This window comes from Chelonoidis abingdonii, chromosome 2 (genome assembly GCF_003597395.2).
Source record: "Chelonoidis abingdonii isolate Lonesome George chromosome 2, CheloAbing_2.0, whole genome shotgun sequence".
Classification (NCBI taxonomy): domain Eukaryota; kingdom Metazoa; phylum Chordata; order Testudines; family Testudinidae; genus Chelonoidis; species Chelonoidis abingdonii.
Genome location: NC_133770.1, coordinates 275634220 through 275660711, shown reverse-complemented (window position 1 = coordinate 275660711; position 26492 = coordinate 275634220). Strand labels below are relative to the sequence as shown.

The window sequence follows — 26492 nt, the reverse complement described above, 5'->3', positions numbered from 1 at the left end:
GATGATATTGGAACACTGTCGTCATGTAGTCCCAGATAAATAGCTGAATGAAGTAGTTAACTGTCACGCAAACAGTGACTAAAGTTCTAACACTTATATGCCTAAAGTTAAATATATATGTGACTTGGTTTTTCAGAACTGCCAAGCATCTGAAACTCCTATTAAAGTCAGTTGAGTTAACAAATTACCTGTATATGAGTTTTCAGTGCTACTGGGTGGCCATCATGTTGTACTTTCAATTAAGACACCTAGAACTTTTTTGTATTTTTTTATTTAAGTAAAAGCTTTAGGCACCAAAATATTTCAATTTTGGCCAATGGGTATTTTTTGTGAGAACTTCGGATGTTATTGTAGGTCTTATCTATACTAAGTGTTTTTTTGTTTGCAAACCCCCAGTGTAGATGTATTGGGCTTGTTTAAGACAAGACTTATGAGGTGCTGATCAGACTAGGAGAGTGGTATGCTGGTGCGATCTCCAATATCCATTCCTGGGCTGAAGCACCTGCATGTGTAGGTCCAGAGGGTGCTTGGGAGCATCCTAAGGTTTACATGTAGGCCATGAGATCAAGAACGACTGTATCATAGACCATTTCAGCGTGAAGGCTGATGTCACAGAGTACAAGGAAGCTGGGGGATTCTAGTACCATGGTGGGCAGCAGCTCTGTGAATCCCTCCAGGAGTTGACAGGGTTTTCATCTGAAAGTCTGTAAGCTACTAGATGTCCTAGGTTGTTACTGTTCTTTGCCTCTCAGATGTGGGTGTATTAAAATGGTTTTTTTTTCTGTGATGGAATGTTTTCTGCATCTGAGGCTGGAGGGGAACAAGATTGTTTTTCACCTCTCTTCTCTTTTCTGCTGTGTTCTTCTGCTGGAGTCTCTTGGCTTCTGATGTGTCAAGTACCTGTGTGTGCTACGATAGGGTCCTTTGTTGTTTAGAAGGATAGCCCCAAGAACAGTGACATCAAAGATCCTTGGGCCGGTCTCTCTTCCTTCTCTTCCTTTTTTCTTCATACATACTTCTGCCTACTCCCTCTGCACCTTTCGTTGTTACTATTAAGCATCATCTTCCCTTGTCCAGCAAAACATGTGTACCATCAATACAGCAGTGAAACAGGCTTGATAGAGTTCTGTCAAATGCACAAAGTAAACATACTTGAAGAACAGAAATTTTTCTTCACTGAAAGGGGTTAGCCGTGGGGGTTAACATGTTGTAACTGTTTCCTTTGAAGAAAGAAATGTGTTTTTGAAGCTGAGGTTGTTGATTCACAGTGCTATTTTGGTGTGATCCTAGCTGAGTATTTTTTAGCATTTCGTAGTGCTTGGCAATATATAATACACCTGTCTGTACTCATGCATTGCATCTTTGAGTAGTATAATGACAGGTAGTAGCACCAGAGTGTGTTAAAGACTATGGTGCACAGGACCAACAGTACTGCTCTCCTGTGTCTCTGCTTCTCTTTTTGTCTTGCATAGTCAGTCACGGTGTCACAGTCCTGCTCCTTGAGTGTAAGAATAGTTCAGAAAACAAAAGCCAATGAAAAGGAGCAGGAAGTCTTACATGTGCAAACCCACTTTTGGCCACACCAATGGGGTCATTTATTTTTTTATTTATTTTGCTGTTCTTGAATGAGACAATATGAGATGGCTGTTTATCTGGGATTCTTCCAGTTCATGGTCCATTAGCAGGTCCTCTAATGAACTAGTCTCAGTAGCCCAAAAAGCCTATAGTGGGGGAAAGAAATTCTGTTTCTCCTATTCTAGGGGCTTGTCTAAACAGGAAGGTTAAACCAATATAAGCTAAAGCTATGACTACAGTTCAAATGCTAGTGCTGTCCATACTGAGTGTTAGGTTGGCTTAACTGTTCTTTTGGGGTTTGTGTTTAGGTATGTATATATACACTTCACGCCCCTGAGTGACACAGCTGGATCAATTTAACTTTTTAGTGTAGATCTGGTCTAGAAGATGTGGATTTAAGGGCTTGGCTACACTTGCAGATGTAAAGCTCTGGGAGTTAAATCAGCCTTCAGAGACCACAGCAGGGAAAACGCTGCTGTGTGTTTACACTGTCAACTGCAAGCGCACTGGCGTGGTCATATTAGCAGCTCTTGCAATGCCACAAAGAGCAGTGCACTGTGGTAGCTATCCCAGTGTACAAGTGACTGCAATGCGCTTTTCAAATGGGGGAGGGGGTGGAGTGTGATAGGGAGTGAGTTGTGTGTGTGGAAGGGGGAAGACAGTGTGTTTTGGGAGGCTGAGTGTGTGTCAGCATGCTGTCTTGTAAGTTCAGACAGCAGCAGATTCCCCCCACCTCCACAGCAGCATTCCATGCTAATGGTTTGCTGTGTCCCGGAGCAGATAAGCATGCAGATTGTCAGAAACGGACCTTTGAAAGGGGATATCTGTATGCCTGCAGCCGATTTCAAAACAGTGAGAAGAGTGGCCACTTGATGTCAGGGGGTTATGGGACGTTTCTGGAGTGCCAATCACAGTGTAGTAATGCAACACCTTGTCCACACTGATGCCCAGGCGTTTCAGCCGGGGTGCAGCAAGCTTTATGCTTCTCGGGGAGATGGATTACCAGAAGCGCTCCAGCTGCAGAGTCCAGGCGTTCTATGTGCCTTGCAAGTGTGGACACATCAGGAGTTAGGGCACCCGGGGCTGCTTTAATGCACTCTAACTTGCAAGTGTAGCCAAGCCCTAAACAGATATAGTTACACCAGTATAACTTCCGAAGTGGACATAGTTATTCTGGTATAAAAGTCACTTTTTTTGGTTTAACTGTTGTTGCTTTGAAGACGGTTTATGCTAAACCTAAAAAAAGACACTCTCAAGAGTATCCACATGGGGATTATTTCAGTTTAACTGTATTGAGTAACTGGTAAATATCTCCTGTGTAGACAAGTCTTTGACATGAGGACATAAACAGTACCTCTGAGTCAGTCTCCTGCTTCTGAGATAGAGATTGCTGCCAAGGCCAAATCAGCTGCTACTTCACCACTCAAAGTCATTTGTCACTTTATTTTAGGTGTACACAAACAGGGTATTCACTTTGGAGGAGACCCAGTTTTTAGTGAAATTTATTCCATATTTGTACATATTCAGGTATGCTGTAAAAGATTCACTTGCATAGTTGGTGAGTGACAAGATTTCATAGTCTTGGAATTCTGCAGATATGAGGCTGCAGATTGTTTCTTGTGCACTATTAGAAGCAGCTACGCAATTCTACTCTTGTTACCGAAATTGGTCCTTGGGAATTGCAGAATTTCATATGCTTTACCTTTCAACATGTATAATGTATTATCTATAATTTGTAACATCAGGCATGGTTGGAATACAGTACTGAGGCATGGATGCACTTGTGTGCGCCACCCCCCATGGGTATCTGAATTTATGTAGGGTCTAAAAAGAGCTTTGATATTGGTTGACTCTGACTGCATAAAAGTCAGCCTCTCTGCTTCCATTTTTGTATCTGTAAAATGGGGGAAATATCTACATCCTGGTTCTGAGAATTAAAGCTTAAAAAAAATGTCTTGTAGTTGTAGTTGGAAAAACAATATAAATCAGGGGTGACCAACCTGTGGCTCCAGAGCCACATGCAGCTCTTCAGAAGTTAATATGCAGCTCCTCGTAATAGGCACCGACTCCGGAGCTGGAGCTACAGGCGCCAACTTTCCAATGTGGCGGGGGTGCTAACTGCTCAACCCCTGGCTCTTCCACAAGCCTTACCCACACTCCACCCCTTCCTGCCCCCTCCCCATAGGCTGCAGTGCGCTCGCTCCTTCCCCCCTCCCCTCAGAGCCTCCTGCATGCCATGAAGCAGCTGATTGGGAGGGATGAGAAGGTGCTGATCGGTGGGTGGGGCTGCTGGGGTTTGTGGAAGGTTCCACGAGCGGGGTGGGGGAGCTGATGGGGGGCTGCTGACATATTACTTTGGCTCTTTGGCAATGTACATTTGTAAATTCTGGGTCCTTCTCAGGTTTCTCTCCCCCCCAACCCCCCGGGTTACTTTCTCCAGCTCTCCCCTCGCCTCCCACTCCCACAGCTCACCTTGTCTCAGGGCCAGCTCCCAGCTTTTTCCCCCCAAGCAAAAAAAAATAAAAAAAAGGAGTCAGAGTGCCACCCCTTGGAAAGTGCTGCCCCAAGCACATGCTTGGAGCGCTGGTGCCTAGAGCCAGCCCTGCAGACTGGGCTCCTGCATTGTAATTATATGTGCATAGCTGCTGAACAGGCTGATTATGGTCTGATCTTGGTGCTTATTTGCTGATTTTACTTTGCTACCAAGATGAAGAATGTGCATTTTCACATTTTTTTTTTAAATCATTGTTTTGCAGTTATATAATACTTTTAATCTTCAAAGTATTTTAAATTAATCCTCTCACCACTACTATGGGCATTATCTCCTCTTTATAGATGAGAGCTTGAGTAATTTGCCTAGAACTGCAGAGGGAGTTTGCATCAGTAAAGACTGGAAATCGGGCCGTCTACTGCGTATTCCCTTGTACACTGGAACATTGTTAAGGATGCACATTTCGCGTTCTCCTGGCATTGTTACAAAATTGAGTGTCTGCAGTGTTTGTGAGCCAGAGTGGCACAATGCAGGGAAAAGAGAGACAAAATATAGCAGACAACTGGCAAAATAGTATAGTACCTAACCTGGGTCCTGAAAAGTCTGATGTATTTAGGTCTGTCGTACAAAACAAATGCAGTTACATGCCCAAGAAAAATGTTTTCTGTTAATTAAATTTGGCAAGAACACTGATACTTGGTACAAATAATAATTTTTTTTTCAAACTGTTTTAAAGGCGGCTTATTTTCAATTTTTTGTTGTTGCTTAGGACCAAAGCTTTCTTCTAAAGTAACTCCCAATCTTGCTCTGCCACAAATAATATTTTGGGTCCAGTTTAAATGTTTCTCTCTTTTCTACTCACCCTCCCCCCCCCCCACCTAAAAATTGCCCTCTAGACAAAGGTATGATTGTCAACATAACTCTGCCATGTCTTTTATTTCATGTAGTATTAAGATTATAGATGTATATTCTTTTTATTTTTTAGTAATGCTTAGCAATTCTATAAGAGTACTTCCAGTATTTAGCAAATAATAATAAATTTCTTGAATTCTGAATTAATAAAATGGGCAGCTCAGCTTGCTGTTGTAGAATCGATAATGTGGGCAAGTTTTAAGATATATTTGGGAAATTATTTTTTTAGATATGCTTAGTAACTGCCAGATGTTCCTTTTTGTGTTTTGGGTAAGCCCATTGCCTGCAACAATATGCCCATAGTTGAAAATACTCCTTTAAATTGCCTTTGTGTTTAACCATACACATCATTGTGCCTTAACATGTAGTGAAATACAAATGCTATTTAAATTGAAATATTAGAGATATTGATTAAGCATATTAAAATGCTCTGACTACAGCCTGATGAGTATTAGCATGGTGGTCTGAGCATACTACCAAGGATTTCACATTCTTTCGTATCTCAGTCACTCAGTAATCAAGGTGGCGACTAATTTTCCATTCTAAGCCAGATTTTGCCCCCCTTCTAAAACCCACAAAGGAATATTGGTATCAAAATTGGTAGAATAGATGTGAGACTGAAGGAAATTATGGTTTACTGGACTGCTCACCTGGGATGAAATGTGATAGTGTTCCTTTGGAGGCCCCTTGGAGCCTCCTAAATTTTACTGGGGTATTGGTGCATTCAGCAGCATGGAACCTCTCTTGTGTGTGCTGGTGTACTCCTCCATTTCTTTAATAGGTATTAGTCAGCTGGCCCTCATATCTCAGAAGGAAGAGTGAATGACCCTTCTCCCAAACCCTCTTGCTTCTCCATCTCATGCTGTGAGTGTTTAAAAACAGCTAAGCAAATTCTCAGCAATAATTAGTTAAGGTAGATTAAGGTTTTGAGTGTTGTATTAGTTGCATATGAGTAATTTAAAGATAAAAATCCTTGTAGAAATTTTGTAGTTATCAAAAATAACCATTAAAAGGTAGGAAGTTCAGAATTGAGATTACACTTTCAAAAGACTCAAATATTGATCAATTTGTGGTTTAATATACCCAGGCTACCATAACTATGCCCCAAAAATGATGTCCTCAGAAAATCATACGACCTTGTCAGTCCATATTTCCCCTTATCAGTGGTAATAAAACTAGAATGCTCTTAATCATCCAGTACTGCTATAGAGATAATAAATAGTGCCTAGCTCTTATATAGTACTTCACTCTGTACATATCAAAGTGCTTTACAAAGGGGGCAAGTATTATTAGTCCCATTTTAAAGATGGGGAAACTGAGGAAAAGGGAAATGAAATAACATTCTTTTTCCGTGGTTGCACAGCAAGTCAGTGGTAGAGCTGGAACAGAACCCAGGTCCCCTGAGTCCCTTCCACTGGTGCACACTGCCTCCTTTTAGGGGAGATTTTTCTGTATCTCTAAACCTGTTAAAATAAAACTTGTTCACATAATTTTCAGTGAAGACAAGTGCCCTGGACATGTGGAAACCTTCAGTTTCACAAATAAAATAATAAATTATCGAAAATGACATAGTCATCATACCAGTGTGTCATTTTAATGGCTGTTTTGGAATATATACTGAATGCATGGAAAAGGAGAGATCCCATAATTCATATGGTTAAATGCAATATTTTACTTCACCACATATAATTTTTTTTTCAATCCCAATGTTGAGGCTAGGATCCTGAAATAGTATTAGGTGCCTCTAAATCTGAGAGCGTTTTATAGTGCTGTATATAGACGAAACAAGTGTATTTTGTTTCATTTAGCTCTGTTGTGTTCTGTTAATTTCTGAAGGCCAAATAAGCATGGATAACTGTCTCTGCAGGCTTTCCTCTACTTCAGAATGAGGGTAAAAATTTAGCACAATTCATGTGAAAAGTGGGTGGTTGAATTATAAAGTTTACTGCTGTTGCTTTTGGCTGTCACTTGTAAACCTTTTCATACGCAACTGCTAAAAGCTGAAGCCTGAGAAGTAATCCTTTTATTCACAGATGGCACTACTAGCTCAGTAAGTGCTGCAAATATTTGAACCTGGTAGTTCACTAATATAGCAGAACACATTTCAGCATACAGCTGACGGCTAAAAGCATAGGACTCTTTTGTACCAACTGGAAAATATTAAGTTGAAACTATAGCTTGTGTCTAATCTCCCTAAAATGCAGATATTTTGTGCAGTAAGTGAGCATGTTCATAAGCTCTCGCCCCCAAAACAATGGTAATGTATTGACTTTTGTTCTAAAAACATGTCATAAAAATACTTATTTTAAAATATTAAATGTTTTCAAAAGATTCAGGTTTTCTAACCTATTTGTGAAAGTAGCAAAAGTAATTCACCGAAAAATACTTGGTGACAAAGAGTCCTGTGGCACCTGATAGACTAACAGAAGTATTGGAGCATAAGCTTTCCTGGATGAATACTTGGTAACACTCTGTCAGTAATGCTCTGTCTCCGTTGTAACTAGGACGACTGTAGGGCCTTACACTTGTTACAACCCCATCATTGCTTCCTGACAGTATGGTAATGATATCTAATGCCCTGCTACTCAAACAAGTAGAATCCTGGGTCTGTATTATAGAAACATACCTACAAGGCAAAAAGAGCAAAAAAACGGTCCCTACCCTTTAGCTCCTGGCCACAGCAGGGGACCCCTGAGCTCCCAGCCATCACAGGCCACCGGAGCCGCCAGCCCCCATGGGCAGTGGGGGACCCCTGGAGCTGCAGGCATTAGGGGTAGTCCACAGCCCCTGTGCAGCTGCCCATCTTCGGGCAGTGTGGGCATCTGTAGATTCCTGTTTTGTCCCAGATATTTTTAGTAAACGTCATGGACAAGTCGCGGCTTCCGTGAATTTTTCTTTTTTGCCTGTGACTTCACTAAAAATATTTGTGACAAAATCTTAGCCTTATTAATAGGCCATCACTACAATCATGCACTTTTCTCCCATGGCCAAAAGCATGATGTTCTTTTTCTGTTCATTCTTCTCCAGGACGATTTTTTTTAAAAAAGCAAATAAAAAATAAATAAACAGAAGTGAGAGAGAGAGTCCTGCATCGGCTAAGGAAGTCCTGGTTCTTGTATCCAGCTGAGGTGACAACCACCACTCAGCTATGCCTCCTCTGCAGGAAGGATCTGCTCTAACTACTAAAATTCAACATACAAGCCTAGATAGGTTTAGTTTATCTGCTTGATATTTGAGAGCAACACATTAAAATGTGGCCAAACTCCTCTGAGCTGGACACAGGTTCTGCTTGATGTCCTCAGGTAGTGAACCAGCACCTGTTCCTTTCTGGGTTGGGCATTTGGCCCCTTTACTTATGGGGACCCAGAAACTAATAGGTGTTAATGGTATACATACTTATTTCTAATAATAGCAGTTGGCTTTTCATCTGTGACTGTTTGAACAGATCAGTAATCTGATTTCAGTGGTGTGAACAGAAGATTTGTAGCACAAGTTGTAAAGAGAGAAATATCTGAGACTTTATTACCTAAAAACTTGTCTGTTTGGGAAAGTCATATCAGTATACTCTTGAGGGGTGAATTTAAACTGATAATTATACTGGTGTAACTCCTTTGTCCCCTTATTTTAATACAAAAGTGGCTTTTTTCACTGTAGTTTGTCACTTGGGAAGGGGTTTAAGGAGAACTGAAGAAAGCCACTCATAATTGCAAATACATAGCTTGCAAACAAAGGAGATGACCAATTAAATGATCAAAGCTGATCCTCAGTCTCGCTACGATTATCAAATAAATTTGGGTATACCTTTACATTTAAAGTTTTTTTGGGGGGGGGCATGAAAATACTGGATGTCACAATGTCTCCTTATCAGTTTTGTAGCAGTGTTTGGGTAGCAGCATGTCTTGCAGTGCCTCTTTAAATGTCAACTATTCACCAAGTATTATACATTAGGTATTACGTAAAATGTTGGAGTCTTATAAAAACAAAAGTGTAACAAGAATGAGATGTCTGCATTTTCATGGGGCACATTTTTTTATTTCTTACATTTTATGCTCCTTATTTCAAAACAGACAATCAGTAGCTAATATGCAATGTTGTAGCAATTTTGGTTCCAGGATATTAGAGACAGGGTTGGTGAGGTGATATATTTTATTGCAGGCCTGCATAACTTGTAAAGCGATGAGGGCCACATTACTCTAAAGAAAACAGTTGAGGGCTGAAACCTCCCGGCCCCACAGAAACGCCCCGCTCCAGGGCCACCCAGCCCTGGGGAAACAAACTCTCCTTCCCCAGCACCGCCCCACTGAAACAGTTGTGGGCCAAAAAGGAAGGTTGGAGGTGGGGAGGTGATACATTACTTTAACTCAATCAGGGGCTCCCAGCTGAAGAGGTGGCTGGGAGCCCTAAGGGTCAAATTAAAGGGCCCGGGGCTCCGGCGGCTGTGGGAACCCGGCAGGGCCGGCTCTAGGTTTTTTGCTGCCCTAAGCAAAAAAAAAATGTGGCTGCCCGCTATCCCAGCCCTGGGCTCCCCCCTGTATCCCCCTGCTGCCCCAGTCCTGGGCTCTCCCCCGCCCCACCTGCACCCTCTTTCCGCTGCAGCCCTGGGTCACTGGTAACTCGCTCCCAGGGCGGGTTATTCAGCAGGAATTTTGGATGTGCACAAAACACAGACAGGATTGGGTTCCATATGGATACAGAGCTGCAGTAAAGTGGAACAATTTTCAGCTTGTGTGATTGGAGGATATCTGGATACATATTATAAGACTATCCTACATAAATGAGGAAAAGTTTGAGGTGCCTTTATTATTTCTTTTGTTCCACTCTTTCTTTCTATGGGGAATTTGCCAATGCAATATCACTGTCTTTTCTTTTAAACAAACAAAAAGGCAATGGCTGTTGAAAATAGCAATTCCAGTCCTAATAAGCATTTCTTGCTCAATTTTATCCTACTTTTTCTACAGCAAGTTACAGTGGATCAGTATATTTGATTTGGGAGAAATGAAGTAACAGCTGCCCAAACTGAGCTTGAGCACTCCTGAATTTTGAGGTGTTCAAATCTGGAAGGCAGGTGCTGAGGGGGGGGCGGGGGCTGTGGGCTCCGGGGGAGCATGGCAGCAACGTGTCTGGAGCTGCACGGAGCCAGACACGCTGGTCTGAGTGGCACAGTAAGGGGGCTGGGGGTTGGAGAAGGGGTAGGAGGTTCCAGGGGGCAGTCAAGGGACAGGGAGCAGGGGGGGTTGGAGGGGCAGAGGTTCGAGGGGGCAGTCAGGGGACAGGCAGCAGTTGGATAGGCATGGGAGTCCCAGGGGTTTATCAGGGGACAGGTAGGGGATGGGGTCCTGGCGGGAAGTTGAGGACAAGGAGAAGAGAGGCTTAGATAGTGTCTGGGGTCCCAAGGGGCAGCTAGGGGCAGGGGTCTTGGGAGGGGGCAATCGGGGGACAAGAAGCAGTGGCATTTAGATAGGGGGTGGGATCCTGGGGGGCAGTTGGGGCAGGGGTCCGGGGAGGGGGCACTCAGCGGCTGTGGGCCGGGATTCAAAGGGCTCTGGGGTGCCCGCAGCTGTGGGGAGCTTTGAGTCCTTTAAATGCCAGTCACTGCGGGGAGCCCTGAGCCCTTTAAATCCCAGCCGCGGCTGGGAATCTCTGCGAGCAGCCCAGAGCCCTTTGACTCCCGGCTGCGGCTGGGATTTAAAGGGCTCTGGGCTCCCTGCAGCTGCCGGCAGCCCAGAGCCCTTTGATCCTGGATGTGGCTGGAATTTAAAGGGCTCTGGGCTCCCCGCGGCTGCCGGCAGCCCAGAGCCCTTTGATTCTCTGCCGTGGCTGGGATTTAAAGGGCTCTGGGCTCCCCACGGCTGCGGGCAGCCCAGAGCCCTTTGATTCCTTGCCGCGGCCAGGATTCAAAGGGCTCTGGGCTGCCCGCAGAGCACCCTGTGTGGGGGATTTAGAATCCCCTCCGTGGCCACACAGTGAGGCTCCGCAGGCCGCATGTTGTGCAGGCCTGTTTTATTGGATCAACTTCTATTTGGGGAGGGGGGGAAAGAGAGAGAGAGATGCTTTTGAGCTTACACAGAGCTTTCGAAAGCATGTCTCTCTCTCCAATAAAACATATTACCTCAAGCACCTTGTGTCTTAGTCAGTAGCTAAGGCAGAACAACATGTTGCTGTCTGAAGTGTGCTAATGGAGTTGAGCTTAGAACATTGCCTCATGCAGGTCTCTTACTAGAATATTACATTAATGTGCGAGTTCAGCATGCATTAGGATACCAGGTTACCATTTGGAGTTCTGGTAGTGTCTAACTTTCTGTATTTCTGCGCAGTCAGAAGATGCCAGGGATATCATTGTTATAGCAGGTGCTCTGTCTATTGTAATGGTGTTTTTATAGACTGATATAGGCTACTAGAAGATAAAATGTGAACAGTTGGCATCTTTATCAGAAACACTGCAGTGATATATTGTAGTGAAAAATCTTATCAAAGGTTAGTGGGAAGGCCAACAGGGTGCAAGAGAACATAAAAAATTGAAGAGCGAAAATAGAGAAATGTTGGAAATATGACACTTAAAATACTCTGCATATGTTTAATCATGCAGCAAATAGCATCTGATAGTTGCGCCCAATTCAGTCCTATTATTTACAGGTTCTATCATAAGATAGATAGCTCTCCACTGGAAATTTGAACTGTCCCAACAAGCCTATCCTGAAGTACTGCAGCATCCTTACAATTAATGGAGGTGGAGCATTTCTCATGGAACAGTGATAGTTCATGGAAAAAACAAAAAAGCATATTTAGTTTAAAACTCTGATAGATGTGACTGGAGAACAAATGACATAAGTTAGCTAAAACCAGCTATTAAATTCTACGTCATTATATGGTAATTTTTTTTTTCTTTCAAGCTTTCAAAGTAGCCTCATTTTTGGCATTTAAATATGTACCTGCACCTTTGCCCAAAGTGGCTACCTAGACATGGAAATGAAGCACCAGAGATGAAAAGCTTTGTATCCTGTTACTAATCCTGTAAGCTATGCAGTCTCCCACACTGCATTGTGTGGCTTGGTTCACCCTATTTAATATTTACAGCACATTTGTTTGAAGAAACATTTCCCCCTTTTCTTCTTTCACTTCAGCCCTTATTTCCTCCCTTACCCCAAACAAAAAACTTCCCATAAAACTTTAAGGATTCCCCCTTTTCCTCTCAAGAAGGGAATATATACTGTGTATTTGGATTTGGTTTTCCTGTGCTATGAATGTTTTTCATTACCACCATGCTGTAGGTAATGTAAATCATTACAGATGTTTTAAAATGGTTGTCACGAACATAACCTTTTGCTTCATTATTTAGTGTGCAATGAAATATATGTTCCTGCCACGTAAATGTGGACTTGTGTTCATGTAGAATGTTCATTGACTCTGTAAGGGCAGTATTTATGCAAAATCTGTTCTCACACAGTGATAGAGCAGAAATCCGTTATGGTAGTTGGTTTGCCTACAGACACAAAGATCAATAGTGCTTTGTTAACAGGGCCATTATGCATTTCTAGCTTGCTTTTGCTTCGATGGATTAGACCTTAGACCTCCGTGAAATAAAGTCCACTTGAGCTTGACGAAGCATCATCCTTATTGTCTGTACATGTACGCATCTGTGCCGGTAGCTATTGTTACTCTATACTTGCTTTGTCTTGTTTAAGTGTAATTAACAGCATGAATTGACCCCATAGTTTGTGTCTGAGCTAGTCTCAAATCAGTGGTTGAAAACATATTATAATCTACAATATCAAGTCTTCATAACATGGGGATATTTTATTGTAGTATTCAGAGTTGGGAGGGATGTGAGAATTATAATGGCAATCCTTTTTTACTAAGTCGTTTACATACTTTCATATCTGCTTTTAAGTGTTATTTTATCCCTTGTTTATGCCATTTGGCTTCTCTGTTGTTGATCTCAAGACTAAATGTTTTTAAGGAACACCTTCAGTGTGTCATATTTCCATTTCAGTTTTGTAACTGATATTGTTAAAAGTAATGCTTAAAAGCCCTACCTCTGAAAATTTGAGAAATATTTTTCTGCCTTTTTAAAACTGTGCTTCTGACTGTTTGTGCATAATCATTTTCACTGCTTTTTGATAGTCAGTTGCACTTCCATCTCCTGCACTGCTTGTGGGGGGGGGGGGGCAATTATTTAAATAGTTAATGCTACAAGAGAGCAGCAAATTGATCTTTTGCTTTAAAAATTTTTTTTCCCACATCTTCAATACTTCAGTGGTCTTCAGTACTTCCCTTTAATTTACCATGAGATCCAGTCTGCTGGCCTATATTAAATTCAGTGAAATGTCTTAGGTACAGTGCAACTTTTTTGTATAGCTTCTTGTGTAGGACTTTCTGCTGGCATTTTAAGCCTGTAGTTCATTTGGTCTTCAGCTGCCATTCTGGATAACTTACTTAAACAATTTATTATATGAATTTAAAGACAATACAGAAGAGGCTTTCATATTCTGCTTTTTGTTCTTGATTTTTAGGTTGTGTTAAAGATTATTAAGCATTACCAAGAAGAAGGACAGGGGAATGAGGTGGTCCAGGGAGTGCTGCTGGGACTTGTGGTGGATGACAGGCTTGAAATTACCAACTGCTTTCCATTCCCTCAGCACACAGAAGATGATGCAGACTTTGATGAAGGTAAGACATGCTGTTTGTCTAAACTAGGGTGTTGGATTTAGAGTCTCTTTGTCGCACAAAAAAAGCCAAAGTATACAGACTTCTTTAAAAAGCAAACTCCTCCCTCCAAAAAAACCCTCCACACACAACACTCACCTAACCAAAATAAAAGACAGACAGAGACACACACAGACACACACACGCACACTGACAACTATGGCTGGAAACTTCACCCACACTTGTTACAAGGTGTTGTGTTTTTTTTTGACTGAAATAAGAAGTTATAATGCATTTCCAGAACTTACACACACAGCTCCCATCCTGTATATCTGACTTAGGGGCTGTCTACATGGGTAATACATAGGCATAACTACTCAAATATAGGTTTCAGAGTAGCAGCCGTGTTAGTCTGTATCCGCAAAAAGAACAGGAGTACTTGTGACACCTTAGAGACTTACAAATTTATTTCAGCATAAGTTTTTGTGGGCTACAGCTCACTTCTTCAGATCCATAGAATGGAACACACAGACATGAGTTATTTATACATACAGAGAACATGAAAAGGTGGACGTATGCATACCAACTGGAAGAGTCCAGTCAACTGAGATGAGCATTGAGATGAGCTATTGTCAGCAGGAGAAAAAAAACCCAAGTATAATTAGACTGCTATAGTTACACTGGAATAACTCCCCTGTATGGACACTTAAATTCTAGAAAATTCTGGGATAAGTGTCCACGTGGAGAGTTTTGTCTGTAAATGTAGAGAAGCTCTTATTACTTTTTGGAAGTCTGAAGTGCAAGGGTTTGTAGGTTAAGGGGCATTGTCAATGTGAAGTTTTGACAATTTAAAATGAATTTAAAAAAAAAAAAAGCTTCAGGTGTTCACACCTGCACCTATGTTCCCCTGCTGATCAGTAATTTTTTACTATTTACAGGAGACAGTAACACTGACTACACAAATTAATGTCAAATGGATAAAGGAAACTAAAGCAAGTTTGTTTTTTAATCTTTATAATAGTATCTTGTTACTTATACTAATTGAAACACTTTCAGTGATTAATTTTAAGTTGATTGTGCCATCCTAACATATGAATTAGGTTTAACAAAGCAATATCTTCAAAGTAATCATTCATTTAATGTGAGTGTGGTGGAAATGGTGCTTATTCTACCTAATTTTGACAACTCAATTTGTGAAAGCAATTGTAACAACCTTAAAATGACTGTAGTTATTTACTCTGCTTACAGTTCAGTGATGTGCTCCTGCCAAGTAGTTTATACCCGTAAAATATGCTAGTGAAACTGGCCATGTGATTTTTTTTTTTTTTTTTTTTTTTTTTTTTTTGGAGTTTGATAAGTCAGTTGTTCCATCTGCTGTGGACTCAGATAATTCACCATTACATGAGAGCTTTATGAGCAAAAAAAGGGTATACTATAGCAAAAGAATTAAGAAAAAACAGCTATAGAAGTAGCAAGCACAGTGCAAGTGCCTTTTCAGCTGCCTGCAGAGCACCCTTCTCTTGCCAACATGAAAAGGCACCAAAAAAGCAAGGTACAGGTCCAGCCCATTTGTTTTCCCTCTGATAGGGGTATGCAGAACAGGAGAGTGACCAGGAACAAGAGCACCAAACTGCCGCCTCCTCTCCTTCCCCATGTTGCCAGCCACTCAAAAGCATTCCTCTCCTTTCCTGTACAGGCATAGGTATCCCAGAAGAGAAGTCTCACTTGCATACCTGCCAACAACCTCAATGTAAAATACAATACACTGAAAATTTATGTAATCCTGCATTAATTTTCTATATCTTCCATACATTTGCATACATTCAGGAAAAAAGAGACCAGCTGAAAGGAGAACAAATCCCAGCATTTCATTTCTTTCCTTCCCCAAACAAGACATTTAATACTCCTTCCTTCTCTCACAAACAAAAGGATATCATTCTTCATCTTGTCCAGAGGGTTTTCAACCCTTCCCTTTCTTTCTTTTGGGATGGGGGCAGTGCTGGAAGGGTGAAAGTTGCAGAGCCAGCATGGAGCAGTTTCCGAGTTGGCTCTCAGATGCACACAGGGTTGGAGGACTCTATCAGCACCTTGCTCTTTGGTTACATGGAGGGGTAAGATCTCTGCCTGATGGATAGGCTGAGGCACTAGGCAGATGACGATTTCCCCATAGAACTGTAGGAAGGTATGAAAGCTGTAGTCTGTGGAGGGAAGTCTGAGTTGGCTGTTCACAGGGTCACGATTCCTCCTCTGTCACTTCACAGTATAATCAGGCAGGGGCCCTCTGCTAGTCCTCTGTGCATTACACAAGTAGCTAATGTGATGCCAATTTTTAAAAAAGGCTTCAGAGGGATCATGACAATTGCAGGCCAGTAAGCCTAACTTCACTACTAGGCAAATTGGTTGAAACTGTAGTAAAGAACAGAATTATCAGCCACACACATGAGCACAGTTTGGGGAAGAGTCAACATGTTTTTTGTAAAGGGAAATCATGCTTCACCAATCTATTAGAATTCTTAGAGAGGGGTCAACAAGGATGACCCAGTGGCTATAGTTTACTTAGATTTTCAGAGAGCCCTTACCAAAGGTCCCTTACCAAAGGCTCTTAAGCAAAGTAAGCTGTCATGTGATAAGAGGGGAGGTCCTCTGGTGGATCAGTAACTGGTTAAAAGATAGGAAACAAAGGACATGAATAAATGGTCAGTTTTCAGAATGGAGAGTGGTAAATAGTGGTATTCCCCAGGGATCTGTATTTGGACCAGTACCATTCAGCATATTCATAAATGATCTGGAAAAAAAGGTAAATAATGATAAGGCAAAATTTTCAGATGACACAAAACTACTCAAGATAGTTAAATCAAAAGCAGACTGTGAAGAGTTAAGGGTTTCACAAACTTGGGTGACTGGACAACAAAATGGCAGATGAAATTCAGTGTTGATAAATGTAGAGTAATACACACTGGAAAACATAATCCGCACTATACATATAAAATGATGGGGTCTAAATTAGCTATTACCACTGAAGAAAGAGAGCTTGCAGTCATTGTGGATAGTTCTTTGAAAACATCCATTCAATGTGCAGCGGCAGTCAAAAAAGCTAACAGTGTTGGGAATCATTAGGAAAGGGGCAGATAAGGAGACAGAAAATATCATATTGCCTCTTTATAAATCCATGGTATGCCAACATTTTGAATACTGGATGCAGATCTCATTGCCCCATCTCAAAAAAGATATATTGAAATTGGAAAAGTTTCAGAAAAAGGCAACAAAAATTATTAGGGTTGTGGAATAGCTTTCATATGATGAGAGATTAATAAGACTTGGACTTTTCAGCTTAGATAAGAGATGACTAAAGGGGGGATCTGATAGAGAGCTATAAAATCATGACTTGCGTGGAGAAAGTAAATAAGGAAGTATTTTCTCCTCATAACACAAGAACTAGAGGTCACCAAATGAAATTAATAGGCAGCAGGTTTAAAACAAAAGGAAGTATTTCTTCACACAACTCTGTCAACCTATGGAACTCTTTGCCAGAGGATGTTGAGAAGGCCAAGACTATAACAGGGTTCAAAAAAGCATTAGATATGTTCACGGGGGACCGGTCCATCAATGGTTATTAGCCAGGATGGGCAGAGATGGTGTCCCTAGCCTCTGTTTTCCAGAAGCTGGGAATGGGCAACAGGGGATGAATCGTATGATGATTACTTGTTCTGTTTATTTCCTCTAAAACACCTGGCATTGGCCACTGTCAGAAGACAGGGTACTGGGCTAGATGGACCAGTATGTCCATTCTTGTGTTCTTATTATGACCATGAGCTGGTGGAGTTCGCCAGCTGTAGTTTTCAGGCTTACCATGACCATCAGTGAAAGAGGAAGAAGCTCCAGAAGTTGATGATGTTGCCATTGGTCATTGAGTACTATGTAAAAAACATACATTTTTCCAAACTGATTCTAACTTATGATGTTGGGTACATGGGATCATCACATCTGTAGGATGAAATTTTCATAGAGGAAGGTGAAATACAACTAGAGGAAGCGTTGCTTGATCTACAGGAGAAAGTGGTGCAATGCCTACCTTTTAAAGAGCCAGAACTCCCTTGATATCTAAAACTGCACAGATTTGAGGCTGAAATAAGAGACTGGTAGAGCTAGGACCTAGGGATCCCATTCTAAAACAATGCAAAGAATACTTCTCTGTGTGCAAAATCCTATGGGCAAGGAATTGATTGAGAGCAGTCTTGAGCCAGGAGTCTAAGTTAGACTCTTGTTAGTTTCTGAATAGGTAGGTTTGAAATACAGAAATGTTGAAAGATGTTGAGGTTATTATATATATTGCTTCCTTGGTTGCCAATAACATCTTGTATTAATAAAAAATTAATAAAACATGTAATTGGCTTGTGTATTTTCTGTTTACTTAAGCAGAAAGAAATATAAAAAGTAATAAAACTGGAGCAGCTAGTGTTACTTTAATTTATAATCAGTTCCCTTTCTAGTTCTGTTGTACTAGAACGGTGCTGTTCGCGTTAATAATGCTGCAGAAAACATTCAAGATTAAAGTTTAATTGGAATTTTTTTTAATGTTGAAAATATTTCTATTCAAATGGGGTGTTTTAAACCTATTTTTTGTGAAGTTTAATTTGGAGTCTCAATTGAGTTACTAGCCATTTTGCAAATATACTTTCCCTTTGTGTTAGTTCAGCTGTTAAAATTTATGTGGAGGTAAGAGTTTACTGTCAATTTCGGTGGGAATCACTGAACAGTGAAATTCTTGCTAAAGGCATTTGAAATTTTTTCAAGAGTGCAAGGAAATCTATATTTGAATATTTTGTTTCCTAAAAGATGTAAAAGAAAATTAGTGTTACTTTCCAGTAGATGCTACTGTAATTCTGAAATGATTCTCTACAGATTCAGTTTGCTCAGACTTGTGAAGTTCAAGGAAGTAAACATCCTCACCCTGATAACAAATGTCTGAGATCCCTGATGTGAGGTATTCACCATATCCAAAGAGGGTAGAGCTCTTTAGTGGCTATGTATTGGAAAAAGCAGGAGACTGTAAGTTTAGAACAGAAAATATGGCTTTTGTTTGGGGGAAAAATTTCTCTAAAAGATTAAAAAAAATGTGGGGACTTTTCCTGAAATCACCCACTCAGGAGCTTGTGGACTTGCTTCATCACACAACTTTTTTGGAGAGGAATATCTAACAAGCTGTGTGTTCTAGAAAGTTAAAGGTGAGGCTTAGTAGATGGCACGTGAATTAGATGAAGGAAAATCCACTGAATGGGGTGTAATGTTGAGAACTCCAGACTGTAGTTGCTTGGAAGAGGACTTTTTTGGAAGTTCTGGAGCCATATTGTTGGCCGTCAAGTACAGTTACAGTGAATTTAGTTCATATGCTCTTTGGCAGTGGTTCTTAACCAGAGACCTGGGGCCACCAGAGGGGGTGCTGTGAGCTGGTTTCTGGGGGTCTTCCAAGCAGGGCCAGCATTATACTCACTGGGGCCTAGGGCAGAAAGTCAAAGTCCCACCGCATGGGACTGAAGAGCAGAGCCCTGAGCCCGCCACCTGGGACTGAAGCCAAAGCCTGAGCAACCTAGCTTTGCGGGGCCCTGTGGCTTGTGGCCCCAGGCAGCTGCCTTGCTTGGTATCCCATAACACTGGCCCTGGCTCTTATTTGCAGAAAACCAGTTGTTGTGGCATAAGTGGGCTGTGGAGTTTTGATGTCCTGTTGTGGGGTGGGAGGAGAGGAAGAGGGCTCAGAAAGAAAAAGGTTGAGAACCCTTGCTCTTTGGTATTATACCACACCAGGATGGATAGATTTAAATCAGCAAGCATGAAACCTTGATTTTCAATAATCTATTTTAATCTTGTTTTGCATTTGTTTTCTTTATTTTCCTAAAGAAAGACTGACTCTCATTGTTTGGTAACCCATACAACGTGTTAATTGGCAACTAAATACAGCTGTGGCACACTAAACTTGACATGTTTTGCTAACCAAGAGGATACAATATATATATTAAGCTTATATTTGCTTAAATAAATTTATTCAGATTCTTAAGTTTAACCTTTTTTTGTTAGAATATAATGAATGATGTATTTTCTTTTAAGAATTTAATTTTCTTTCAAACTATTTGGAAATTGGAATGCCATTAAAATGCACAAAAATAGCATTTTAAAATGTTTGTTTTAATTAAAATTATCCTTAATGTGCAGGATACATAAGGAAAAACAGTTCATTTATCAAAAGGTGTTTTGCATTTAAATCAGATAAAATAAAGGAAATACCTGTAGTTAATTGAACTGACTGTTTCTGGTCATCAAGTGCCTCAAGATTTTAGAATGAGTAGATTCCATCCTCACACCTAATTGTTGTTCATGTTTTGAAAGAAGAAAAGAAGCTTTCATGCTTTTTCAACTCTCAGTCGGTTTCTTAACTTGAATGGTCTAATCATTGAACCGAACACACTGAAATGAAGAAGATATAAACCTCCTTGCAGGTGCACAGAGACTATCATCAAAAGAGTGTTTAGCACTTAAGAAGCTGGGACCACAGTTTGCTGAACTAGTGTCTTCCATCAGTGCAATAATGGAACTTTTAAAAACATGCATTGCTTAATATTTTTGTTAATTTAGTTTAAATGATTTTAATAGATTCACCCTTAACATATATTGGCATAATTTCACATATAATTTTAAATAGGTTCATTTTTACCTTTTTTTTAAAAAAAATCTCTTTATATCAACCCCGCATAACACTGTTCAAAACTGAAGTTGCTGCTCACAATACAGATCTTTCACTTTCGAAAGATACCATCAGATGAATGAGTTGAATCTATCTAAAAAAATCTATTCAGACCTCTTTGAGACACAGTTCAACTGATTGTTGGTTCAGACAGTACTCAGTGGGTGAAGTTGCTGAGTCTTTGTGTGCCTTTCCAAGGGAAACTTTCAGTTCTGAGATGCAAGAAAATACCTTTCAAGCCCTATCTGGGCTAAAGTCTACTTCCCTTCGCAATTAGAGGCTACAGAAAAGGTGATTTCTTCATCTTTCTTTTAGATCACACTTTAGACATACCTATTCCTCTGGGAAAACGCTGTTTTTCTTAACTATAAATGGTATTTCTGAGGGATAAGTGAAGTCTAGTTCCTTGCACTTAGTTGTTCTGCTTTTCATTTAGTGGAGCTGTTTTTTGCACTGTATTGAATAAAATATATTTTCCTTTTATGGACTACCACTTCTACTAGTGGAGTATACAGTTTTGGGGAACGTTATGCTCTTTGTTTTCGTGAAAGGCCTTTCTGAAACATTTATTTCAACCAAGTGTGCCTTGCTTCTTCTCCTGGTATTGAAGATACAGTCCATTGTTAAGTGCTATAGTAATCATGCCTGTGAAAGCTGCGTGCTTGAGACAGAATGACACAATGGTCAAAAATGCTGGGATTTGGAGTCCCTTTCTCTGTTTAATTACATGGGTTTTCACTAGATTGACCTTATTTATCCAAAAAATTCCATTAACAGGTAAAACGATCCTTTTGTTTTTCCATCTTTAAAATTTTTAATGATGCTTTGGCTTCCTCGCACGAGTTGTGAAGATGAGTTATATTAAAAAAGTACTTGGAATACTGTATGATGCTCTAGAGCAGTGCTTCTCAAGCTATCTGATGTGCGGGACCAGCAAGTTTTTTTTCCCAATGTGCCAGGGACCGGTGCTATATTATTATCCTATTCGACGCTCTTATGAGGAAACTCGCTGCAGACTGGCAGCCGATGGCTCACGGACCCGCACGGGTCTGCGGACCACCACTTTGAGAAGCACGGATCTAGAAAACTGTTAAGTATTAACATTAAAAATACTTATTTTGTATAATCAGTACACCAGTGTGCAACTGGGTATGCCTCTGGCAGCAATGTCTAAGGCAACATTTGTGTGGCATTATAGGCTTCTTATTGTTATAATACCCTTTCCCAGTCTTTCTATTGCTTTCAGTTGTGCTTTCCTAGTTTCCTTTTTTTGAGGATGGATAAAGCATAATGAAGTTTTAAACAGAGCATTTGGAAGTTCTGACTGTGCTTATATTTTCTGACCTGACAGTCATCCAGAGGGTGGTAATATTTTATGCCTCAACGCCATTCTTGCATGGCTTGAAGCTTATTGGTACAGTGCTCCCTGATAGCTGATCCTCGTGGAAGCATAAGGCCTCAATGAACAGTGAGCTGCAAGGACATAGGCGTCGCGTCTAATAGGCAGGGGAAGGCTGAGACTGCCCAAACAGCCCGTTTGGCCCCACCTATGCTCCATCCGGAGGTGCCCTCCCCACTTGTTGCTAGTTGGCCTCAGTCCAGGTAGGCTGCTCCTCTTCCAGGAAGGGAAGCCTGCTGAGGCTAGGGTGGTTGGGACTTGGGATAACTGGGGCTGCCCAGTGCTGCTGGACTGGGGCGGAGCCCCGCCAGGGTTTGGGGGACGGGAGAGGCTGTGTGCTGCCCACCACTCCAGGGATGGGAGCCGTTTAGTATCTGGTGCTCTGGGGATGTGTGAGAATTCCCAAAGTGTACCCTTAACTTTGTGGCTTAACTGTGTTGGATTGTCTGTACTGTATTAAATCAGGGGGAAGGGTTTTAATAGGGCAGAGACCTGCCCATTCAAACAATTGGCAAGCTAGCTGCCGCTTCTCTTGAGAGAGCTAATGCTCAGCACTTGTTTGCAAAAAGGAAAATTTGCAGCAACTTCTTGTTGTTAATGCCATTTCTGTTCCACTGGTGTTAATGCCGGGAGAGTCCTGTTGTAGACAGGGTTCCATATACTGCTAGAGTTCTAAGCACTGTCACTGTTCAGGTTCTGTCCAGGGCTAGGTATTTGTAAGGGGAGGAATTGCTCAGTGGTTTGAGCATTGACCTGTTAACCCGGGGTTGTGAACTCAATCCTTGAGGGGGTCATTTGGGGAACTGGGATAAAAATCTGGGGATTGGTCCTGGTTTGAGCAGGGGGTTGGACTAGATGACCTCCTGAGGTCCCTTCCAACCCTAATATTTTATGATTCTATGACCTTGGTAATGGTGGACTGATTAAGTTTATCAGTCAATTTTGTCTTTTTCCCTATCAATGATCAAGTTGGTGTGGGATTCTGCAATCCTCTGAGGTATTTATTTATTTATTTAAATTCCTGACCTTTTTTTGTCTTTTTTGGAATTAGACCTTGCAGTTTTCGGGTTTCACTTAAATTTTCCCCACCTGCCCATTTGTTGTTGTTGGCCTTAAGTGAGCTTAAATAGGCACAACCATTTAAACAATTTTCAGAGGAAGAAAGTTACTCTGGATTTCCTGCTTCTCTTCAATACTTCTTGCTTCCCCAAATATGTCGCCACAATTTGCTTCCTTTCTAAGGAGCACTGGAGACTTCAATTTGTTAATAAATCCATTGGTGTTTGGCCATAGGGGGTTGCTTGCCCGGGACCAGTTAGAGTAATTCAATTTAGCATCCTTTTAACTACCAAATCTCTCCCCAAAAAGGGTCTTTGGGCTTCGCTACACTAGAAATTTCAAAGCGCTGCTGGGGGAGCGCTGCCACGGCAGCGCTTTGAAGTGTGAGTGTAGTCAGAGTGGCAGCGCTGGGAGAGAGCTCTCCCAGCACTGCACGTAAACCACATCCTTTACGGGTGTAGCGTGCAGCGTTGGGAGCCGTGCTCCCAGCGCTGCCGCCCTGATTACACTGACACTTTACAGCGCTGTATCTTGCAGCACTCAGGGGGGTGTTTTTTCATACCCTTGAGTGCGAAAGTTGCAGCGCTGTAAAGTGCCAATGTAGCCAAGGCCTTTGATTATGTTTGAACTAATGGTCTTAAATCAGTTTCTTATCTTTTCCTCTATGACAAGATGGTCTAGGGTGTAACGTTCTCTTCTGTTCTGTTTTTGGTTCAGGAAGTCCTAGGACACCTGTGTAGGCCTGTGGCTGTTCACTAGTTGGAAATTGGTAATCTGAAGGGTGAACAAAAAATGTGACTTTTTTTGTGGAAAAAATAAGAAAAAGGGGATTTTTTATTTAAATTAGATGTTTTTAATTTTATTTAATTTTTTTCTTTTTCAAAGTAAACCTATTTATCTAATATATCATTCACCATTTTCTAACGTACTAAAATGTACAATTAATAAGAATATGAAAATATTGAACTATATAATTGCTTACATATATATAGTTATAGTGTACCAACCTAGGCAGCAAAAAGATGTGCCAAAAGGCTCTGTTTAACTGTAAATCAACATGTTTTAATGCTCTATAACCAGTGAGATGCATCTTTATTTAGAAAATAACTAAAGTACCAATGGAAAAACGTTGATTAAAATTGATGATATAAATCAAGGCTTTCCACTTTCTTCTTTATTTAAATCAGTTCAGCCTGGTAATTTGGAAGCATGTAAATGGCTCCTAGGGATCTGGCTTTTTGAGAGGCAAATTGGGGGAGCGATGGTGTATTTCACTAGACTCCCTCCTCTCTGAGGTTAAACAAAGTCCCCCCTTCCCCCCAACTTGCCCCACAAAGAGCACGATGCCTAAGAGCCACTTACGTGTTCCAAAATTATCAGGCTGGAGCAATTTAGTAGTCACATCCAGCTTTTTTCCATGCCCTCACTTAGTCATCTTTCTATTTCATTAGTCTGCTTATTACTATAGTAGTTGAGTGCCTCAGTTATTAATGGATTTTATTTTCTCAGCATGTCTGAGAGGTAAGGAAGGATTTATTCATGTTAAACATTGCAACTGAGTTATAGGGTGGATTTAAGTATCTTGCATAGGAGGTGTGTGGCTGAACCAGGAAATAAACTCACATCTCCTGACTCCCAGTCCAGTATTTTACTCACAAGACTATACTTCGTCCCATTGGAAACATACTTGTTCTGTGCGGGAATTGCTAGTTTATATCTCATCAGTCATGAATCTGTGCTCTGAGGGTGCAGAAATAACTTTACCCTGACTGAATTTCTTCATTTAGGTACAACAGTTAACCAAAATAGCTGCCTTTAATTGCTCCATGCTTCCTGTCATTCAAAGAGGAAGGAACATCTGCAATGGAGAAGCAAAAATCCAATTATAGTAAAATAATTTTATCTACTGTCTCCACTCCACTTGCCCCCAATTAAGCCGAACTCCCTCCGATCTGAACCACAGTTCTATCTCCTGCTGAAAATCCACACTTTTTAAATGTGTCCACAATATTTTGGTGAACAAGGCTGTGTTGGATCATGTACACATATTTCTGTGTTGACACATCAATTTGCTAGTTACAGGTATTTAGCAGGAGTGCATCAGGTAGTGATGTGGCCATGTTTAAGCTACTTTTAATACATTCTGCATTGCACACCTAAAGAATTCTAAATTGTAGATAAGATGACAAAAAAAAAATCTTGAGAAGTAGACAGTTTATCATCAAATCTTTCAGAGGCTTGTTCAGGACTCCTTCACAAACTGTTCTAATGGTTGTAATAGAAAGGAGGTCTGCTTCTTTTGACAGTTGGACCTCTAAGGCCTTTGCATACTTGTTTGTTTCTTTGTTGACTATCAGAAATGGTTTTTAAGATGGTTTTTATGCCCTAGAATGTATAGAAATGTTGGTATCAAAATTTGCTCCATCTGTCCATAATGAGTTGTGTAACACATTTGAGTTAAGATCTTTTGCATGCTTCTGATCCCACCCCTGTTGCCCAGTGCTTTGCACAATAATATGTGAATTCTGAATCTGGTTCCTGAGAGGAACCAAATATTGATACTATAATGGTCACACAACTGCAGGCATGCATTTGTTCACCAAAGTTGCATGTGTACTGCATGATAGCTTTTCTGGCCAGTACTTCCGAGGAATGTGTCCTTTTATTATTCCATATCAGTCAATGGTAACATTCCTTTAAAAGGGGTTAGATAAATTACTGTTAGCCTTGGACTGCACCCCAAAAAATACAGAGCTCACTTGTCCCTGAAGAGTCACCCAAATGTTTTCTTAGTAACCAGAAATACTATTAGACTGTTGGTTTTCTTTCAAATACTTTAGTTTTTGCTTTATATTTTAACTTTTACTTTAAAAAAAATTCCACCCAGTTTATTAGAACATTGGGTGACATACAATTTAATTTAATAATAAAAATAATAATAGCCGGGGAAACAGTCTTACATTAAAATTCCCATTAGGGGGCACTCTTACCCAGCTTACAAGAATCAGAGACTAATTTATTTTCTCAGCCATGAAACCTAGGACTTGCAAAAAAAAAAAAAAAAAAAAAAAAAAAGGGGGGGGGGGGAACTATTTTCATTTGATAAGGTTCAGATACCGTTTTATACAACTGAATTCCTAAAATATGTTATAAAGTGCATTGAATTAAATACAGATCCAATAACTCACTGTCTCTTTTTTCAGCAGACTAAATCAGTTTAATATTACAAGTGCTGAAGAACTATGTAGATCAGGATTTTTTGCTTCAAAGATTTATGTTTAGAAGCAGAACAGCAGCTTCCCTCTCTGTTTAGCAAGCTTTTTCTTTTCAGCAGATTTGACTCTCTCAGTGACTGAGGTAGAGAGAGAAACATAATCCTTAACATGGAGCTCGGAATAGCTCATTTAAACGGGCTTTATCCTAGCAAAGGCTGCTTATGTAGCTTTTAAAATTGTATGCAAACAATTATTTTTCCGAGTAGCTAGTGTTACATGAAATATATACACACATTCCTTGGTTAATGCATTGCTGGACTTTCAAGGCTATAGGGACAGTACTTAAAGTGATGGAGCAATCTTGATGCTCAGCATTTAATTCAGTGGTACAAAAATGGAGCATGTTTTGCTGTTTGAAGCACCATGCAGATTTGTTACGTGATCTGAGCATTAAGTTACCTG

At 40.7% G+C, this 26492-nt stretch overlaps 1 protein-coding gene across 1 annotated transcript in view; it reads left to right on the top strand.

Annotated features, from left to right (window-relative positions):
• The window catches only part of EIF3H (eukaryotic translation initiation factor 3 subunit H), a 124713-nt gene that overhangs the window by 10472 nt on the left and 87749 nt on the right, over positions 1-26492 (top strand). The window contains exon 2 of the mRNA XM_032765276.2: positions 13489-13645. Within this exon, the coding sequence (XP_032621167.1) occupies positions 13489-13645 (157 nt within the window). The remainder of the gene's footprint in view (positions 1-13488; positions 13646-26492) is intronic.